Consider the following 19,391-nt stretch of genomic DNA (forward strand, 5'->3'; position numbering starts at 1 on the left):
ACTCTGTATGCTAGCCATGCCCCTGTGGAACACAGCCTTCGACATGAATATTCATCTGCAAGCTCAATTCCTGCCAGGCAAACAGAACTGTCTGGTAGACTATTTAAGCAGAAATCTCCTAGACCCACGAGTGGCAATTAGACCCCAGCACTTTCAACCTTCTAACCCAGAAATAGGGGCCCCCGGAGGTGGACTTTTTGCCACCTCCTACAATCACCATATCAGCAAATTCTGCACCAGGATACCTCACAGCAGGGCCTGGAAAGTGGATGCCTTATCCTTCCAGTGGGTAAACCTCTCAATCTATGCTTTTCCCCCTCTGCCTCTTCTTTCAAGAATATTGCTCAAGATAAGACAGGACAGACCAAGGGCAATCCAGATTGCCCCAGACTAGCCACGCCAGCACTGGTACCCATTTCTGCGCAGCCTGTCAACAATGCCACCTTGGCACCTACCCCAGATCCCAACCCTCCTCACTCAACAGGAGGGACAGATCTTGCATCCCCAACTGCAAACCGTGAACCTTGCAGCCTGGCTTATTCCTTGAATTCTCCCCTTGTGACCAGCCTAAGCAAGCAGGTGCTGGACATCATTCTTGAAGTTCAGAAGACCCAGTACAAGGAAATCCTATGCTGATAAGTGGAAAAGGCATTGTTCCTGGATTCAGTCTAAAGGAGCGGACACAGCACTGCCCTCCTTATCTCTAATCCTGGATTACCTAGCAGATCTATTCCACAGAGGCCTATCCTTCTCTTCCATTAAGATCTATGCCTCTGCCATCTTGGCTCATTACAACACTGAGCCACCTCTCTTCTCTCACCCTCTCATCAAACAGTTCCTGAGAGGGGCCAACGACTGTATTCGGGCTGACTGAGGGGCTTACCTGCAGGCAGATAACCCAAGTATGATGACTGCAACAGTGAATACACTCGAACATCTACATTTATGGTAAGTGTACACAACTGTACTTTCCTAATGCAACTGCACTGTCATAGACGAGCCAATAGCACTACAAGTGTTTGGGGCATAGTTGGCAGAAGTTAAAAGGCTTGGTTGAACTGGTTAGAAATACTATTGAAGCAAGTAGCCAGTCAAAAATATACAATCCTGCTTGGACAGTAGATAATGTGACAAAATAAAAAACTGAATGAAAATATCTTTCCATGTCATTGCTTTTGATCCATAGGTATCATTAAACTTTTAGGGCTGTGTTCTTGTAATAGAGCATTAATAAGGTAAGTTTTACTTCATCCTGGAGCTCATTACTGATCAGCTCGCTGTTCCCATAAAACAGTATTAGCATTCTTCTTTCATAACATTTCTCCTCTTAGCTTCATTGCTTTCTCAGCTGTTCTGCTGAACTGTTTTGTATTTAAGAGAGATTATTTATCTGCATTTTTTCATTCCTGGACAGTATATAGATAGGTTTTAGTCATGACATTTTTGCTGCCCTTATGTTAAAGTACTGTCTCGCTACTTGTGAGCTCTGTTAGTGTCCTGTTATTAGTAAGCATCACAACCACTTTTATTCTTTTTCTGCCATTTCATTTCTCAGGGCCCTTAGTCCTTTGTTATTCTTTTACCTGAATATAACGTGGGCAGTCTTTTCATTTGGGGTGCTGTTAGGAGTCAGCGTACTTGCAGATAGTAGACTAAACCCAAGTTTAGAAGTATATTTAGCTGCAGGGTACAGCCTGGAGTCTCTCACCAGGTCATATGGAATCACTGATTCTGAATGCTGTCATTCTGCAACATTTCTAACATTTGCTTTTCAGGATCTACTTCTGCTTGCTGGTTTTTTTAATTTTATTTTGGGTGAATTTTTGTTGTCTTTTTGTCATCTGCATGTTTGTTTTATAGTCTGCATGGTAAACATTTATAACTCCCATCCACTCTCACCTATTGATAATGGAAAAGCAGTGGTATGGTCTCTTGATCGACACAACAGCAAGCCAGTTATTGTGTCAGGGTGATTGGCCTTTTAGGGTGCAGTAAATGTACACTTCTGCCTTGAGTAATAGTCAGCAACTGCCATACCCAAATAAGCTTTTGACTGTACAGCTGCAAATTAGTTGTAATCCCTGGCTGCCTGTGATTTCACCCACCTTAATCAAATAAATAAAAGAAAAAAATACAAGATGGCTCTGCAGCCTGGTCTTCCCAGACTGCGTTAGACAACTTGATTATTGAAGTTCTGATTACTCATAACGACCCATTTTAACAGCATTAATTAAGATTCTGCAGGTGGTTAGTGAGTCAAGTACTAGGAAATTTGTACCTCTTAAAATGAAAGAGATTTCTTCACTAGTAGAGAGGAAGGGTGGTGCTGGATCATTTTCAACTCATATTATGCTAATTGGCACATTTTCTGTGTCAAGATCGTCTGTTTCTTCCCATTCATAGTACATTGTTTAGTACTATCATCAACTTGCATACTTGGCATCCTGTGTTGGCCTTTTTTTTCTGATGCTGAGTTGTTTGAAGAATGTTGTTTATTTTGAACCTTGGTTGTAAAGTGGGATGCAGTCTTTGTCTTGGAAGGATTTGACTAGATCTTGTCTGTGTAGTAAATTTGCCTCAAGTTGCTGTCTTAAAAACTATCTTTTAGGTAGTTATCTCATCAGCTGTTAAGGGTTTGAGTTAAAAGTGCTTGTGTGTTCCCCTCTTTGTGTTCCTTAAGGGCAAGGTGGCTGTGGTGCTAACCATTTTTCTTGCCAAAAGGTGACCCTGAGATTTCCTTGGATCAAAAAAAAAATTAGCTTCCTTCCTTTTACGATAAGTTTGAATTTGGAGAGTAGCTGTTGTATAGTATGATTCCTAGCTGAAGGTTTGAGTTCCATGTTGAGAGGATTAAGCAAGGACACTTCCCTTTTGTCCTGGATATGGAGGTGTTGCATTGGACTGTGATGTCTGTATCTAAAAATTCACCACATGTATACTGATCTTCTATTAACAGACAGTTGTCACCAGGCTCTCTAGTGGTAGTTATTGCCACTCTCTCATGTGTTTTTCCTTTCTGCATCCAGATTCACTAGCGGCTTTGGCTTTGCACCCTTTACTGATGGAGTGGAAAGCTACCTTGGCTTCTTCACATTCAAAGAAAATATCCCTCTTTTGGAGAAAAATAGGTTCCAAATAAACCAGATGTTAGGGTAGGCAGTAGTGTTTTCCATGTAGCTCTAGAAGTAAAGCTAAGGTCAGAGCTCCTCCTTACACTATCTGACTGCCAGCCCTTAAAAGTGTGCTAAAGAAGCAAGGTAACCTATAGTCTTACTCCTTGTACAAAGAGGTGATGCAGGCATAGCTTTGGGTCACAAACATAGGCATTTCTCTTCAGCTTTTCATGTACTGGTCTGGGAAAGGAAAATGTGCTGACCGATTTCCAGAGCTGCTGTTGTAGTCCTCTTCTACACCTAAGGGTTCGAGATCCAGTCTGATCACATTGAGGCAGCCCTGAAATTGACCTGCATGCCAGTATGGGAGAATGTGGTCCTTCCCTCTCTTGCTTAGTTCATTAAAGCAGTTGGGAATTAACTGTGTATTGTTCCCGACCCCATGTGCAAAAATGGGAAAGGGGGAGGGGTTGTGGGTGGATGGATGTCCTTCAAGGATGCATCTGCAGTCCTTACAAATGGGTTGTCCTGTCGTCAGGCAGCCCTTCGGTTGGCCGGATTCCAAAGTCTGGGTCTGGCCTCGGCTGGTGTCGCCTTCACCCGACGTCATAGCTGCAGTTATTCGGGTATAAAGGCATCAGCCAACTCCATTTTCCTCAGTCTTTCTTGCCGAAGCTGTTGGTCAGAACCAGAGATTACTACTACCGAATACTACTCAAGACTTCTAAAAGCTAGACTCTTTCTTGCCTCAGCCGATGTCAGAAAAAGTGAATAACTGTTTAACTTGTGGGAAACAAATACCTCATAAAGATTTCCACTCTTACTGCTTACCTTGTCTAGGCCCAGACCACGCCGCAGCTTGTCTAGCCTGCGCTTCTTTAACCAGCGGACGCTAGACGTCCTGTCGGAGTTTGCTGAGGAGTTTTCGCGATTTTGCTTATATTATGCCGCCGGATCCTCCGACTTCGCAAATATCTAAAAAAAGGACCGAAACCGCAGTTAAGCCAAGTGTCTCGGTTTCGCTGAAACCGAGCAAGCGTTCCTCCTTCAGCCGAAAACTTTCCTTCTGCCGAGGCCTCTTCCAACCTCGTGGAATCGGCTTCTGATATCCCACCTGCTGTTACAGTTTCTCAGGAATTATCAGACACTATTCCCTTGGATATTTCAATCCCTGCACGTGGAGCTGCTAGGCCACCTGCAGCCATGTCCATTAAGGCCTTTGCCAGGGCTAAAGCAGCTAAAACTACTAAATCTGTGCCTGCTAAGCCCCCCTCACAGGCCTAGCTCTAGTTCACAAATGCTTAGTTTAGCAGAGGATCTCATTTCTTTAATCCGAGGATCCCAACCTCAACCAGACAGAGCCTCTCACCCGCCTCCAGAGAAGAGGCCTAGAGCAGAGCCCCCTGAGCCAGTGTCTACAGATGATTCCTCTGATGACTCAAATGATACAGACCCTCCAGAGGCCCCATACTCCCCTTATGAGGACTCTGATGGTGAAGAGTCCATTCCTTCTGCCTCTCCGCCTGAGGAATTTTCCTTTGGGGAAACCCTGCATGCTATGCGGGAACAATTTCAGTGGCAGGGCCAGGATTTTTCAGATTCCAGGAAAAGGCTTAGAACTTTTCTGCATTTACCACAACATAGGCCTTTAGCCATACCTCCAGTTCTTTCTGTTGTAGATGATGCATTTAATGATGCTTGTACTGCTCCTGATTCTCTGCCTCCGGCCCCTGTTAAGTAGATACTATAGGGTCCCGGACACACATTACCACTTGTATAAGGCTCCACTTGCAGATCCAGCAACTATATCCCAAGGGCCTAAGGCTGTAGCAGCCACCTCTGCCAAAACCCTCCCTCTGAAAGGGAATCCAGATCCTTAGAGAGATGGGGTAAAAGTTTACACTTCTGCTACTCTTTCAGCTAGGGCCTTGAACTGTCAATTTCACATGATGCAGTATCAAGAATTTTTGCTAGACCAGTTAACCAAAAAAGTGTCCTCAGATGAAACAGTAGACAAAATATGTGCAGGAAATGGTACATAACATTCAACAAGTCAGTAACCATTCCCTAAAATGCGGCTATGATGCACTGGAGGCTTCCTTTAGATCAGCCATGACTGGCACAGTAATCAGAAGGCATGCATGGCTAAAAGAACAGGCCTTACCAGACCATGTCAAATCAAAATTATTAGATGCTCCTATGGATAAGATCAATTTGTTTGGCTCTCCTGCACAACAAGTACTGAAGAAGATGGAAGAGAAGGCAAAATCTGTCCAAACAGTAAAAGATTTCTTACAGGTCCAACCTCCGAGATTTAGCAGGAATTGGCCCTCCAAGAATTGGTCATTTCCAGACTCCTCCAGAACTCAGAGAGGCAGGAATAGGCGTTCAAGAGGCAGAAGCCAATCCAGGGGTGCTTACAGAGGACGTCAGTGGCAGGGCAACAACCAGCGAGGCACAGCCACAGACGCAACCACCACCACAACCACAGGTCAATCACAGTGACTTGGCTCTGGCACACAACTGCAAGCACCCTTAGGCGGGAAGCTAGCCTTATTTACGACAAACTGGCATTACATCACAAGAGACAAGTGGATTTTACAGATAATAGACCAAGGTTACAGGTTTCACTTCCATACTCTACCAGGGAAGAGAGGAATGCCAAACCTACCTCCAAATCAAAAGACAGAAGCACTAAAACAAATATCCCAATTATTAAGGATGAGAGCTGTAGAAAAGGTACCATCTATGGAGCAAGGAAAGGGATTTTACTCCAGACTCTTCCTGGTACCAAGAAAAGAAGGCAAATGGAGGCCTATTCTCGACTTGTCCGCTTTAAACACATTCCTCATTGTTCCAAAATTCAAAATGCTGACCCTACAGCAGCTTCTTCCCATGCTGGGCAAGGAGTCTTGGCTGGTGACTCTAGATCTCAAGGAGGCATACCTGCACGTCCCCATACGACCAAACTGCAGAAGATACCTCAGATTTCTTGCAGGATCAGAGCATTATCAATTCTCAGCATTGCCCTTTGGCTTATCTACTGCGCCCAGAGTGTTCACGAAATGCCTGGCATCAGTAATTGCTCATTGCAGGCTTCAGGGAATCCAAATCTACCCATACCTGGACGACTGCCTGATACAAGCGGACAACAAAAGCAAACTGGCAGAAGATTTACAAAGGGTCATTTATCTGCTACAAGCCCTGGGATACACAGTCAATTCAAAAAAGTCAAAACTGATACCATCCCAGAGAATAACCTTTTTGGGTGCAGAGTTGGACACATCAAGGCAAATGGCATTCCTAACAGTAGAAAAACAGGAGCAGCTACCTCTCTACTTCTTGGCCTTAACAAAACAGAACCATCTAACAGCAAGAAAAGTTCTGCAAGCCTTGGGCTTCATGGCATCCTGCATAATATTGGTTCCTCATGCCAGACTGCATATGAGAAAACTACAGTGGTACCTAAGGAATTTATGGTCTCAACACAAGCACAGCTTGAAACCCAGATTCCCATTATTCCATGCCTGAAGCAAGAATTCCTATGGTGGGCTCAGGCTTGTCAATCAAACACAGGATTGCCTTTTCACAGTACTCAACCAAGCCAAACCATCACGACAGACGCCTCAGACCTCGGTTGGGGCACACATGCTGGACAAGTGCATACAAGGCTTATGGTCTCAAAACCAGCTGCACCTACACATAAATCTAAAGGAAATGCTGGCAGTAAAACTGGCAATTCAGGCATTCAGACCATTCCTTCAACAAGGTCTATTAATGATAAGGACAGACAACACCACAGTTATGTGGTACATCAACAAGCAGGGAGGCACACACTCATCCCTCTTTGCCGGATGGCATTGGAACTCTGGAATGTGGCCCTGAGCTACAACATTCAGTTAAAAGCAATTTTTGTACCAGGAAAAGAAAACATTCTGACATTTTAAGCAGGACTACCACGGATGCCAATGGATGCTGCATCCGGACATCTTCAAAACCATTACAAGAAAATGGGGACTCCCAGAAATAGACTTATTTGCATCCCAACGCAATCACCAACTAAAGAAATTCTGCACAAGGACGCATTCCCACTTGCTTGGAAGGTGGACTCCCTATCCTTCAGTTGGAAAAACCTGACAAGCATATGCATTCCCACCACTTCCTTTGATGCACAAAGTGCTATTGAAGATCAAAGAGGACCGTCCAAGGATCATTCTGATAGCTCCAGACTGGCCAAGGCAACATTGGTATCCATTACTGAGGAGCATGTCTCGGGAACAAATATGGCCACTACCCCTGGTTCCCTTGCTGTTAACACAGAACAACTACAACAATCTGCATCCAAACCTGAAAACTCTGCAGCTGACTGCCTGGAACATTGCATAAGACCAATTAACCCAAATTTATCCCAAAGGGTTAAATACATTATCCTCGAGGCTCGCAGACCCTCAACAAGGAAAAATTATTCAGCAAAATGGAAAATATATCTCATTTGGAGTACTGAAAAAGGAGAAGATGTGTCACTGGTAAACATAGCCAACATTCTGGAATACTTGGCAGAGCTCTTTCACACAGGCCTGTCCTATTCCTCCATCAAGATTCATGCATCAGCTATTTCAGCAGAATACGACTTGGATCCTCCTGTCTTCTCACATCCTCTGCTCAGACAGTTTCTGAGGGGAATTAAAAATGTAAAGCCTCCTAGGAAGCCCCCATTACCAGCATGGGACTTGAACTTTGTGCTAGAAAAATTTACACTTCCTCCTTTCGAACCAGCAGCAACAGCAGAATTACAATACTTATCATGGAAGACTGCTTTCCTGCTGGCAGTCACTTCAGCAAGAAGGGTATCTGAACTGCAGGCATTAATGGCAGTGCAACCCTTCCTGATCTTCCATCAAGATAGAGTGTCCATGAGAACAAATCCTTCCTTTATGCCTAAGGTGGTTTCCAGAGTTTCTTTAAATCAGGCTATCCACCTACCTACAATCTTCCCTAACCCACAGAACAGGGGAGAAAGACTGCTACATACCTTGGATGTACATAGACAATTACGCTACTACCTGGACAGGACCAAGGGCAATAGAAAAACTGACCAGTTACTGGTAGCATATGCAACAGGAAGGGAAGGGAAAGCAATTTCAAAACAGACAATCTCCAAGTGGATAGGAAATTGCATTAGATTTTGTTATTCCTACCATGGAAAGAAAACTCCAGAGAACATCAGGCCTCACTGTACAAGGGCAACAGCCACTACCACAGCCTTCTTATGAGGAGTGGCTACCAAGGACATTTTAGAAGCTGCTACCTGGAGCTCCGTGCATACATTTGCCAAGCATTATAATTTGCCTTTATACTCTAGATCCCGAGCAGGCTTTGCCACTGCTGTTCTGCAAGGGATCCTAACTACACCATAACTTTATTTGTCCACCTCCCCCAGTTTGGCTGTGGTATTCTACCGGACTGCAGATGCATCCTTGAAGGACATAGTACAGTTTTGTACCTACCATAAATGTAGATGTCCGATAGGAATGCATCTGCAGTCAGGATTACCCGCCTTCCCTCTGTGGTGCTCCTAGGGTATTTGCCCATCTTATAGCTAGCTGGGGGAATCTATTATGGTGTATTTGTTTGTATATATGTACATACATGCTTATTTTTTGTGTTTGCTCTCTACTATTTGGAATCATTGGCATTTATCCAAATTTAGTCTTCCAAGAGGGCACCTGGCATCTGGGGCAAGAAACACTGAGGAAAATGGCGTCGGCTGATGCTTTTATACCCGAATAACTGCAGCTATGGGTGAAGGCGACACCAGCCGAGGCCAGACCCAGACTTTGGAAAAGGGCTGCCTGACGACAGGACAACCCATTTGTAAGGACTGCAGATGCATTCCTATCGGACATCTACATTTATGGTAGGTACAAAACTGTACTTTCTCCCACTCTTCAGGTGGAGGTTCTTTTATAATTTCCTCAGTATTCCACCATTCTGTGCTCATTGGTAAAACTTCAAAAAAGAAAGGCCAAAGCTCAATCAATTTTTCCTGCCTATATGTGATTCACAGCAGTGTAGTTTCAGGCTCCAAGGTTCCTGACAGTACAAAAATCCAAGGATTCCTTCTTGAGGTTGGGATGACACCTAGATGCACCCAATCTCATTAGATCCTTTATACCAGCCAGATTGTCTGAAGAGATTCAGATGTGACTGACACTATTAATAACTTATTCAATCTTCATACATATTCTGCAGAATAGAAGACATTAAACATTTGGGTGGAGAGTGATATCCTGTGCAGAGTAGCAGGTAATTTTTGTCCCAAGAGTCACACTCCACATTCCTAAGCACCCTGGAGAATATTAGGGTCCAAGCTAACACTCTCATACTGGGCAACTTCAACTACCCCTCCATTAACTGGGAAAACTACTCATGTGCCAATACATTTGCCCAACACTTTCTGGAATTAATTAATCCCAATGCCCTGGACCAGCTCGCTCTTATCCCCACTAGAGGTAGCAACATCCTTGACCTGGTCATTACTAACATGGGCGACTGTTGCTCTACACCAATAGTCAACTCCTCCCTGGTTAGATCCGATCACAAGCTAATCACTTTGAAAATCCACATCCATCCCCCACCCCCACCCCAGCAAAGGTAACCAACCATGAAAAACTTCTCCAAAGCTAACTTTGGGCTCCTAAAAACAGAGGTGGCTAACTTCATGGCACCCTTGCAAATGGAGAATAGTTGCATGACCGCCAAATCATACACCAATGCACTGTACGAACACGTACACAAATGCATGGATCTTGCCATACCCAATAGAACTAAGACGCTCTCCTCAAAAAAAAATAAGGAAACCAATCTGGTGGTCCCCTGCCATAAACAAGCTCTACAACAGAAGGAGGAAACTGATGCGGAATAATGTGAAGTCCCAACACTGCAAAAAATCCCTCATCAGCCTCAACAAAAGGTTGTGATCCCTCATCAAGTCCTCTAAAGCTAGCTTTGAAAACAGAATTGCAGCAGATAGTAAAGATAACCACAAGGCCTTCTATAGTTGTGTAAAGAATCTCCATGGCAATACCCAGATTTGCTCTGAGCTACTGCACAATGGTACCTCCTATACCAAGCCAGTAGATATTGCAAATATACTGGTGGACAGATTCAGTGCTAACTTTACCCCTCCCCGCAAAGGACCAATCACAATACCAGTAGATTGCCAGGCACCCAGTATTTGCACAGGTTAAAACAGCACTGTCCAAGGCCAAGAATACAGCTTCTATGGGACCTGACAGTATCACTGGCTGTGTTCTACATGAACTACAGAGTGAACTAGCACCTCACCTGTGTGCCCTGTTCAATCACAGCCTCACGTCAGGCTTTGTCCCTACTGAATGGCGCACTGCTGCAGTCATCCCTCTCCACAAAGGAGGAGTGACTACAGACCCCAGGAACTATTGCCCCATTAGCCTGATGAGTCTGATATGCAAAGCTATGGAACGCATCATCATGGTCCTAATAAACAAGGATATAGGGAATCTCCAAACTTTGGATCCTACACAGTTTGGTTTTGTGAAAGGTAGATCATGCCTGCTGAACTTGGTCGACTTCTTTGAGTCAGTCACCAGAGCTGTGGATGAAGGTAAGGTGGTTCATACAGCCTGCCTTGATCTGGCCAAGGCCTTTGATACCATTCCCCACTCAGGAATCATAGAAAAACTTACTAAGCTAGGCATCAACCCCTGTATCACTCGGTGGGTTGCAAACTGGCTCACAGATAGATCTCACAACGTGAAAGTAGCTGACTCTAAGTCAGACTGCTGACCAGTCACGAGTGGATTCCCACAGGGTTCGGTCCTGGGTCCTCCTCTGTTTGGTATCTTCTTCTCTGAAGTCCTGGCCAACACAAAGGGACTCTGGCTAACAAAGTTCGCAGATGATTGCAAGTTGGGAGCTATTATTAATTCCCCAAGTGATGTTGACATTCGCAGATGATTGCAAGTTGGGAGCTATTATTAACTCCCCAAGTGATGTTGGCATCCTACAGAAAGGCCTCAATGAGACCAACGACTGGTGTCAGAATCATGGCCTTAAGCTCAATGCCAAAAAATGTGTCTTCATCCCCTTTGGGAAAAATCCATTTCCCTTGAATTACCACATTGATGGTAGTCCACTGAACACAGAAGGCGTTATAAGAGATCTGGGAAGACAGGTTGACAGCAACCTCTCTTTTGACCACCACATTGCCACTGTGGTCAAAAAGCCCTTCTACTAAGGGTTTTGCATCCAGGAAGAAAGAGGTCATTGTCTCCCTCTACTCTTTCCTCATTAAGCCAATCATCGAGTATAATGCCCCATTTTACATGTACCTCACTAGACACCTGCAGCAACTGGAGAGGTTGGAAAAGTACCTCACAAAGAGGATCCTAGGCCTTAAACGCTTGTCCTATATGGACAGACTCAAAAAAACTCCAACTGTTCTCTGTGTCGTATCGCCTACTTAGAGGCGATCTCTGCTTGACCTACAAAGCCATGTCTGACCCAGCTCTGTTGAAATGCTACATCTAAAGAAATCCCAGTGCCTCCACTCCTCACACTCCAGAGACCTCAACTTCATTACCACAATCAACAGAACATGCTGGAGGGACAGGTTAATAACCCAGAGACTGCCCATGCTATGGAATAGACTTCCCATACATGTCAAGCAGAGCACCTCACTGGTCCTCTTCAAGAGAAATCTTGATAAGTGGATGGGAAATGGAAAATTCACCCCGGGGATCACTCCAGTGGCTCTACTCAACAAAGGCGCTAGGAACTAAGGTTGGGTGTCACAATGCCAGGCTAATCCTCTGGGCTAGGCTTGTAAAGGCTCCAGGGCCATTAGCCTAGTACACACCTATGAACCTATGTCTCTCGCACCAGTTATCTGTGGACTCTGTATACAGTCAAGATGCATTTTGCTCATCATGATTTTGTGAAAAGCAGAACAGTGGCACATTGAGGGTAAATAATCAGTCCCTTAAAGGTGTCCTGCATTGCTATCCTCTTTGGGCTTGAATTTTCATGATTGATGGGCTTGCTGATCCTCTATTAGTCTGTGGGATCAGTAGATATGAGGGTCATCTGAAGGGAGATACTTTCTTTTTTGTTGGACATCACCACTACTCACTGGTTTTCTGATCCTCCTTTGTATGGAACCATGTTTGGGCTTTCTCAAGGATTGGGTGTAGTTTTAACACCATCTCATGTTTCATTCCAAATGTGGCATCAGAATTGTCTTTAAACCTGTCCATTCATCTCCCTGTGTTATTATTTCTTCTGGAATCCAGGTAAGAAAAAGCCATTCTCACCTTGGATGTGCATTTTTAGCTCTGGTTTTATGAGAAGCAAGTGCATGAGTTGCAAAAATTGGAAAGGCTATTATTTTTTGCTCCCAAAAGGGAGCGGCTGGCATTTGCCAAGCAAACCCATTCCACTGTGAGTGCTAATTGCTTTTTCTTTTCCTATCAGGTGGCTTATCACCTACTGGATAATGGGGCTATCAGAGGCCATCCCACCAGGGATGTGGCTACTTCTGCTGCTTTTCTAAAGTCTCCTTTCTGTACACTTGTCAAGGCCAGTTAGTTATCTGGTCACACTTTCAAAGATCACTGTTTGGACCATGTCAGAATCAGGTGCCATTTTGGAATTTAGTTCTGCGTAATTTAGCCTTTTGAATTTGTCTTTTGGCACTTGCATTTTTGTCTAGTTTTGTACCCACTACAGAGGACTCCAACATTTTTGGATGCAGTAGATGTATACTCACACCCATATTAGTTGATCTTTGAGGAAGCTCTGCTCAAGTGGGTACTAATATCCTGCTGTTGCCCTGTGCTTGGCTGGCCTCTCTTGGAAGAGGCAGTGGTTGGAGTTCCCTGTAAGTCAGAAAGTTCAGTGTTTATACATCCTTGTATGTTGCATTTTCATTTGTTTCCATCTGACAGATTGTACTTGCTCAGTGGATTGTGGTACACACTCATGTGTTGGGACTAGATATGCTGTCCTAGTCTGGCAATGATGCCCCCAAGCTTGCATTTGTAGACACACTGAGGAATACTCTGTCACAAGTCAACTAATGCAGTGGGTATGCACATTATATTTACTTAGTTGACACACTAAAATGTTGGTAAACTTGCAACTGTTTTGTACAAAGCATGAAATTAAAACATCTTAGTCTCTCTTTGGAGTTATTCTGTGAAAGATGAGGGCCAATTTTACAATTTCCTTCAAAGGACTGGTTCTTAATGTATTTGTGAACTTACTGCATGGACTTTGTCCACAATACCTGATCTCCGTACAGTAACTAGGAAAGGGTGAAAGGAGAAGCTGTCCCACATGCAAGTTGATAGGAGGTGCAATTGGCAGTGTTGGATAGTTGCATGATCAGGCATGAGTGTAGTGTGGAGGATTCATTTAAGAAGTCAGTTGATATCAGGCCTTTTTGTTTTTTTAACTTGGTCCTCAGTCTCAGAAGACCTTGTGGCCTAGTGGGGCGTAGGTTAACCTAGCTACATCTCCGACTGATCAAGAGAACTTGTAGGGTGTATTGTAGTGTATTCCTTCTTAATTCTGCCACATAATGCTCATTGTCCTGCTGCTTGTAATCGGCCTGCAGTGCTCCCTCCTACCACAGAAGTCCATATTAGAATTAAAGGTAGCAGAGTTGTGTGCGATGTTCATCACCACAGTAGATCACTGACTGCTGCAGCACGTGTACAGCCCACCCCCATTTTCTACTCTTCTGAACTCAGTTTTTCATTTTGTTTTCTTAAAATTATTTTTAAAGGAAGGAAGTGAACATGCTTCATTAAAACAAATTTTGATGGAAAGGCACATTGATTTTTGTATTTTTCTTGTGTGATGCTGTATCATTGTGGGTATTCTTATGATAGGGGATGTAATGGTAAAAAAAAAATGAGTATAAGGTTAATGACTGAAATGCAAGGATGTCCATAACGATGTCTGTTTTGGGAGTGTGTTTCTTAAGGTTTCTTTATAAGATGTATCTCACAGTTTTACTTTTTCTACCAACCTATTTATTGATGTGTGCATACCTAAGAATGAAGGTTAGCCAGTATATGGCACCACTGTATTTGATTTTCTTGAACATATGTAGGAAACACTGCTTACACAAAGCTTCAAGTTCAGAATGTGATAATGCAGTTTGTAATTTTCTTGAAATTTTTACCCTACATTAGCATGGGCACATGATTTGCATGATAGCATCTAGGACACAAGTACTGGCAGTAGTTGCTTTAATGTTACAGATCAGATAACTACATCCTCATAGGATTAGAATGCCTGTGTGATACAAGGTCAGAGGAGATGAAGTTTTCACTTAAAAATGTGTTTTGAATTAGAAATATAATTTTCAGCTCTGTGTTCTAAATTTAATAGAAGCACATTTTTTCTACCTTTTTCTTCTAATTACTTACTGTCACAGTTAAACATTTCTAATGCTTACCATGCTCCCTTTCTTTGCAGAAATTTTGCTGATGGTCAGAACTGGTGGGTGATCCTGCATTGAGCAGTTCAGCCAGCTTAAATGTTTACTGACTTGGAGAGCCATTCAGACCAACTAGCCAGTTCTGCTGCTAGAGCAGGCTGAGGTGAACTGAGCAGCTGGAATTTGGCTCTGTTTCTCACTGAAGATAAAGTTGTTGCCCATACCCAAGGAACAGCCTGTGCTTAAGATTCTAAAGCAAGTGTATAGTCTTTCACTGCATTCACCGTAGTGCAACTTAGACCTCCTGGGAGAAGACAACGTGGGTATGGATGAACAGAAGTGTCAGACTGCATCCTATGAATGTATTACTTCAAGACAGACACATGCCCCAATCTGTTACCAACACTGGTTGCTTTTTTGGATCATCTAACCCATTGTGTGAAAGCTTATCCTTGCGTTTCCCACTGACCAGTGTTTTACACTAAGACTTTTTGTTTGTTTGTTTGATAAGGGTGTGCTGTGTAAAACAAAAAAAAAACTGAATAAGCTGAGTGATTGCAAAAAGGATATTATTTTAAGAAAGTCGTTCAGCTGGTGGTTTGCGTTTATGAAAGCTCTGGATGCACTAGCCTGTAAACGGGTTGTTAAATAATGGGGTTAATTATGTTTTCATTTATTGAAAAGTGAGTATTTGAAACAAGGTGGTCATACATACAAAGTTTAATGAAGTGGAAGTCTGGAAGATACTTTTGTGTGCCTCAAAGCACTAGCCATATATTTTATTTAAATAGTCTTGCAGGTTTACCCAGTGTTCACACATTGTTTTAGTTTCCTTGGAATAAGAAATTTAAAAAAAAAACTAGCAGGCAGTCTTTTTTTTTTTCTTAAAAGGTCACGTGAACAAGTTTCTTGATCCTTGCAGACTTTTCTGTATATTTATTGGAGTGACAAGGAAAACATTTGTCAGATGTTTTTCTATGTGCTTACATCTGTTGCCTAGAGTGGCAGAAAACAGGTGGTTATGGTTTGCCTATGAGAGGATGTAACTAGGTGGAAATTCCTGTATAGACATCTGAAAGCAAAGGAATACTCTGAATATCTGAGCACAGTAAGAGGCACATACATATTGTGGACTTGAACAGATTAAGGACTTAAAGTACCATTTTGTTGACCTGTAACATGAAGCTTGGAGTTTGTAACAAAAGTTACTTTTTTTTCTGTCATATTCATGTTATATCTTCTGATCATATTATGTATATATTTTCTGTGGTTGCCAGCCTGCTGTAGAATGATGTCCATCGTTTAAAATTTGAACTTCATTGAAAAAGCATTAACTGTTTTCTGGTAGAGCTTGTGCAAGAGAAAGGAGAGTACTAGCCCACCAAGACTTCGGAAGCACTAGTGTGAATACCTGATAAAAACAGTTGATTATTTTTCAGTTCACAAAAATGCTGAAGTTCAGCAGTCATTACAGACGACAGCTTGCTTATAAACCTTCAGCTTATCTATCCATATAAATTTTAACAGCCATATTTTGGTTATTTCTTGCTACAATGCACTTGTAAAATGGCATTTTTGATGGAATGCAAGATGAGTGTAAGTTACATAAAATGACTTTGTATGTAATCAAGCAATAACTTTTATTTGGGAGATTTTCTGTTTTACATAGTTCAGTTTTAGTAAAGCAAATGTGGCATTAATTTAAGATTTGACACTTCAGTATTAATGGGGCTGTATTGATAGCAGTGTGTCTATCCAAACAGATGCAAATGTATATGCATATAATGCCTTTAGTTGGTTTGTGTGAAGGGCCTGAGATTTGGTTTGGGTTTTGGCAAAATATTTGCTTTACAAAGAAAAAAGGCACACTTGCTGTTTAAACTACTTGTAGGCCATCAGAGTTTCCATCTGTGTGCATTCTGTCTTGGCAGGAACATGTTATGCTTGTTTTTTCATGTCTTTCTGACTTGGCTACTTAAACAGGCTGCTGGTTGTTAGACTAGAATACCTGTGAACTGGCAGCATCTTAAGATGAAGTATACCCTAATAGAAAACATTATTTTGCTATCTTAGTTTATTGATGAAGGGATGCATTTCATTTAAAGGTGAAAATAAGGGAATCAAGATGGCATGCCCTTTTAGTTCACTAACCATATTACATCACTGTATGTTCATTAGTTGACTTCTCAAAATGTCATCTATTATTAACAACAAGTTCTAATGCAGAGCTGCAACTTCACTGTATATTTATTTGCAACCCCATTTTGCAGACTTGGATCTTCAAGACAGTGTGATACATGGTATTTTAGCAACTCCATGCAAGCAAAACATTGCTGCTGTTGACCACCAGTAATCCACTTTGTTTTTTTTTTTTTTAAATCACTCAAAATGTTAGGGGAAGAAATGGCAGTGCAGAGGGTGCTTGTTGGACAGAGTACGTCTTGATAAAATGTGTATACGAAGTCACAGCAGTACATTCTGAGAGTGGTCGTCTCATCTTATGATGTTGACTAAGTATTTGTATTCTAGTTCACTTTAAATTATGGTTATTTGTAGTACTAGTTAGACTCACTAGCCCAGGTCAATAACTGGTTGCTTCTAAGTTAATTTTTGTTGTAAATTGATGGTTAAAATGCCCATCCTATTTTGTGAATAGTAGAGTTTATTTAACTTATTGTACAGGGCACTGGGGGGCAGCTTGGGTTTGTCCTAGTTTTCTGGTTGCTTCAGACAAAAAAGCAAATTTTTGGTCCACTTCATGGCCTGAACTCTTTCTGATCATATTGATCAGGTGTATAAAGGACTTCCTTCCTCTGCAGTATTTCCCATCTTGTACAGCGATCTTTTGTCAATAAAATAATTTTATTTGTGAATATCACAACAGTCACTTTCAGTGTTTTAATTTTAAATGTGAAAGAGGCACATAATGTGAAAGGGTTGTATACGTAGACAAAGAGTTTGAACCTATTCAAGTATTAACATAATGTGTTAAATTTAAAAAAAAATCTGTTTTCATTAAACTAATTGATTTTTATTGAAGGTTTGATACTATCCCAGTCACTACTTTCTTGGCCTGGTTAAATCTGAAACAGCGTTTTGCAGTTTTATGTATCACTTTAGTTAATGTGCGTGTTTGAAAAGATGGAGTTCTGTGCTTTGTATAATGAACAGCACAGTTCCATTTGCAGAACCCAAAGATACACAATCAATTTTAAAATGCAACTTAAGCCATTAAATGTCAGTGTGATTTTAAAAATTTTCTAGTATTTGTAAGGAGTTGTATGGTATGCTACCTAGGAGCAAAAAGCATTCTCTGCACAATACCATGCTGGCTTTGATTTCTTTGAACTATCTCCCTACTGTTCCTTTGGAAATAGATTTTCATTGTTTTCTAATACCTGTCAGTTTCTTAGTACTGGTAAAGCTAAGTGCAACAACCTCAAAATGCTAAAACCTAGCATAATGCCTTAGATCTCTTTTTAAGTCTTGTATATTACTACACAGCTGTCTGTTGTATTATATTTGTATAGTGAATTGTGTACAATTTTTTTTTTAAACAAGTGTGTCACCACTTGTTTATGTTGTTGAATAGAGATGATGAACCCCTTCTTGAAACATAACTATTCTTTTTCATGTTTTGTTATTTTTGTGATAAGTTGTGGGTTATTTGTACAATTGTTTCTGATGAACTTGCGTATGAAATGTAAATGAACAGATGCTACAAGGGTATAATTAAGCAATATGTAAACTATGGTTCTTCAGGAGAAGCTTACAGTGTCATAGGTTGCAACTTACTTTACAAATTGAGTTCACACTAAAAACCACCTTGTTCACTCGCATCAATGTTTGTATTTCTAGTGTGAGCAGTTTATGCAAAGTTAGGTATATTCAGAGAAATTTTAAATACATTTATGCAAGTTAAACTAATATTGCTTTGCTGATGCTGTTTGCTTATTTGATGTTAAATAATACTATTGTAAATAAGAATTCTGTTATTGCAACATTTAATAAATTTCAGACCGTTGGGTTTTACATGGGTTTAGTGGCTCCTCTGAGTGTATTTTGTTGAGTTGTTTTGTGTTACAGAGGAAGTGTTTTTGCGAAAGTGAACATTTTACTAGGTTATTTAGAATTAAGATGCTGGAAAAAAGTGGGTGGAGGAAAAGTTGACAGCAATCACTTCAATTGAAATAGCAATTCCGTAAGTGGTATGTATAGTATAAGTGAGTGTGAGAAGCTCTGTATGCCACTGCACCCAGAAAAAGAAGGACCACTAACTGTAAAAGTTATGTAAGCACATACTGTAGGTCCCCAAACACCAGGCTGCGTACCAGTACTGGGCTACAGATCATTTGGTACCAGGCCGCCAGGCATGGAGTGAAACAAAAAATGTGTATGTATGTGTATGAGTGTTTGTGTCTGTCTGTGGATGGGGGTGAATACGTGCATGAAAGCAGAATGTATATGTGTGTGAAAGAAGAAGAGTGTATGTGTATTAGAGTGAGCAGTGAGATCGGTCAAGCAGTTTTACACACTCTAAGCAGCGTTTTGCTATTTAGTGAGTGTAAAATAAAAGTCAAGGAAATTGAAATAAGTGTCTGTGTGTGAGTGAGTGAATGCACGCATGAAAGTACAAGGGTGTGTGTTTTTCTGTCTGCATGTGTGAGTGAATGCATGTATGAAATCAAAAGAGACTGTATGTGTTAGAGACATCGAGAGAGAGTGAGAACGATCTTGTGTGAATGAATGAATGCATGCATGAAAGCAGAAGAGACTGTGTGTGTGTGTGT

The 19,391-nt window shown here is 41.8% G+C and overlaps 1 protein-coding gene across 2 annotated transcripts in view; it reads left to right on the plus strand.

The window, feature by feature from the left end:
• The window catches only part of NCOA2 (nuclear receptor coactivator 2), a 1,980,807-nt gene extending 1,962,168 nt beyond the window's left edge, over positions 1–18,639 (plus strand). For both annotated transcript variants that reach the window (XM_044067155.1, XM_044067157.1), the window contains exon 24: positions 14,640–18,639. In XM_044067155.1, coding sequence (XP_043923090.1) covers positions 14,640–14,651 — 12 coding nt within the window. In that variant the 3' untranslated portion in view covers positions 14,652–18,639. The remainder of the gene's footprint in view (positions 1–14,639) is intronic.
• Positions 18,640–19,391: the final 752 nt, after the last annotated feature.

Source organism: Protopterus annectens, chromosome 3.part1 (assembly GCF_019279795.1).
Source record: "Protopterus annectens isolate FY-2018-M chromosome 3.part1, PAN1.0, whole genome shotgun sequence".
Classification (NCBI taxonomy): domain Eukaryota; kingdom Metazoa; phylum Chordata; order Ceratodontiformes; family Protopteridae; genus Protopterus; species Protopterus annectens.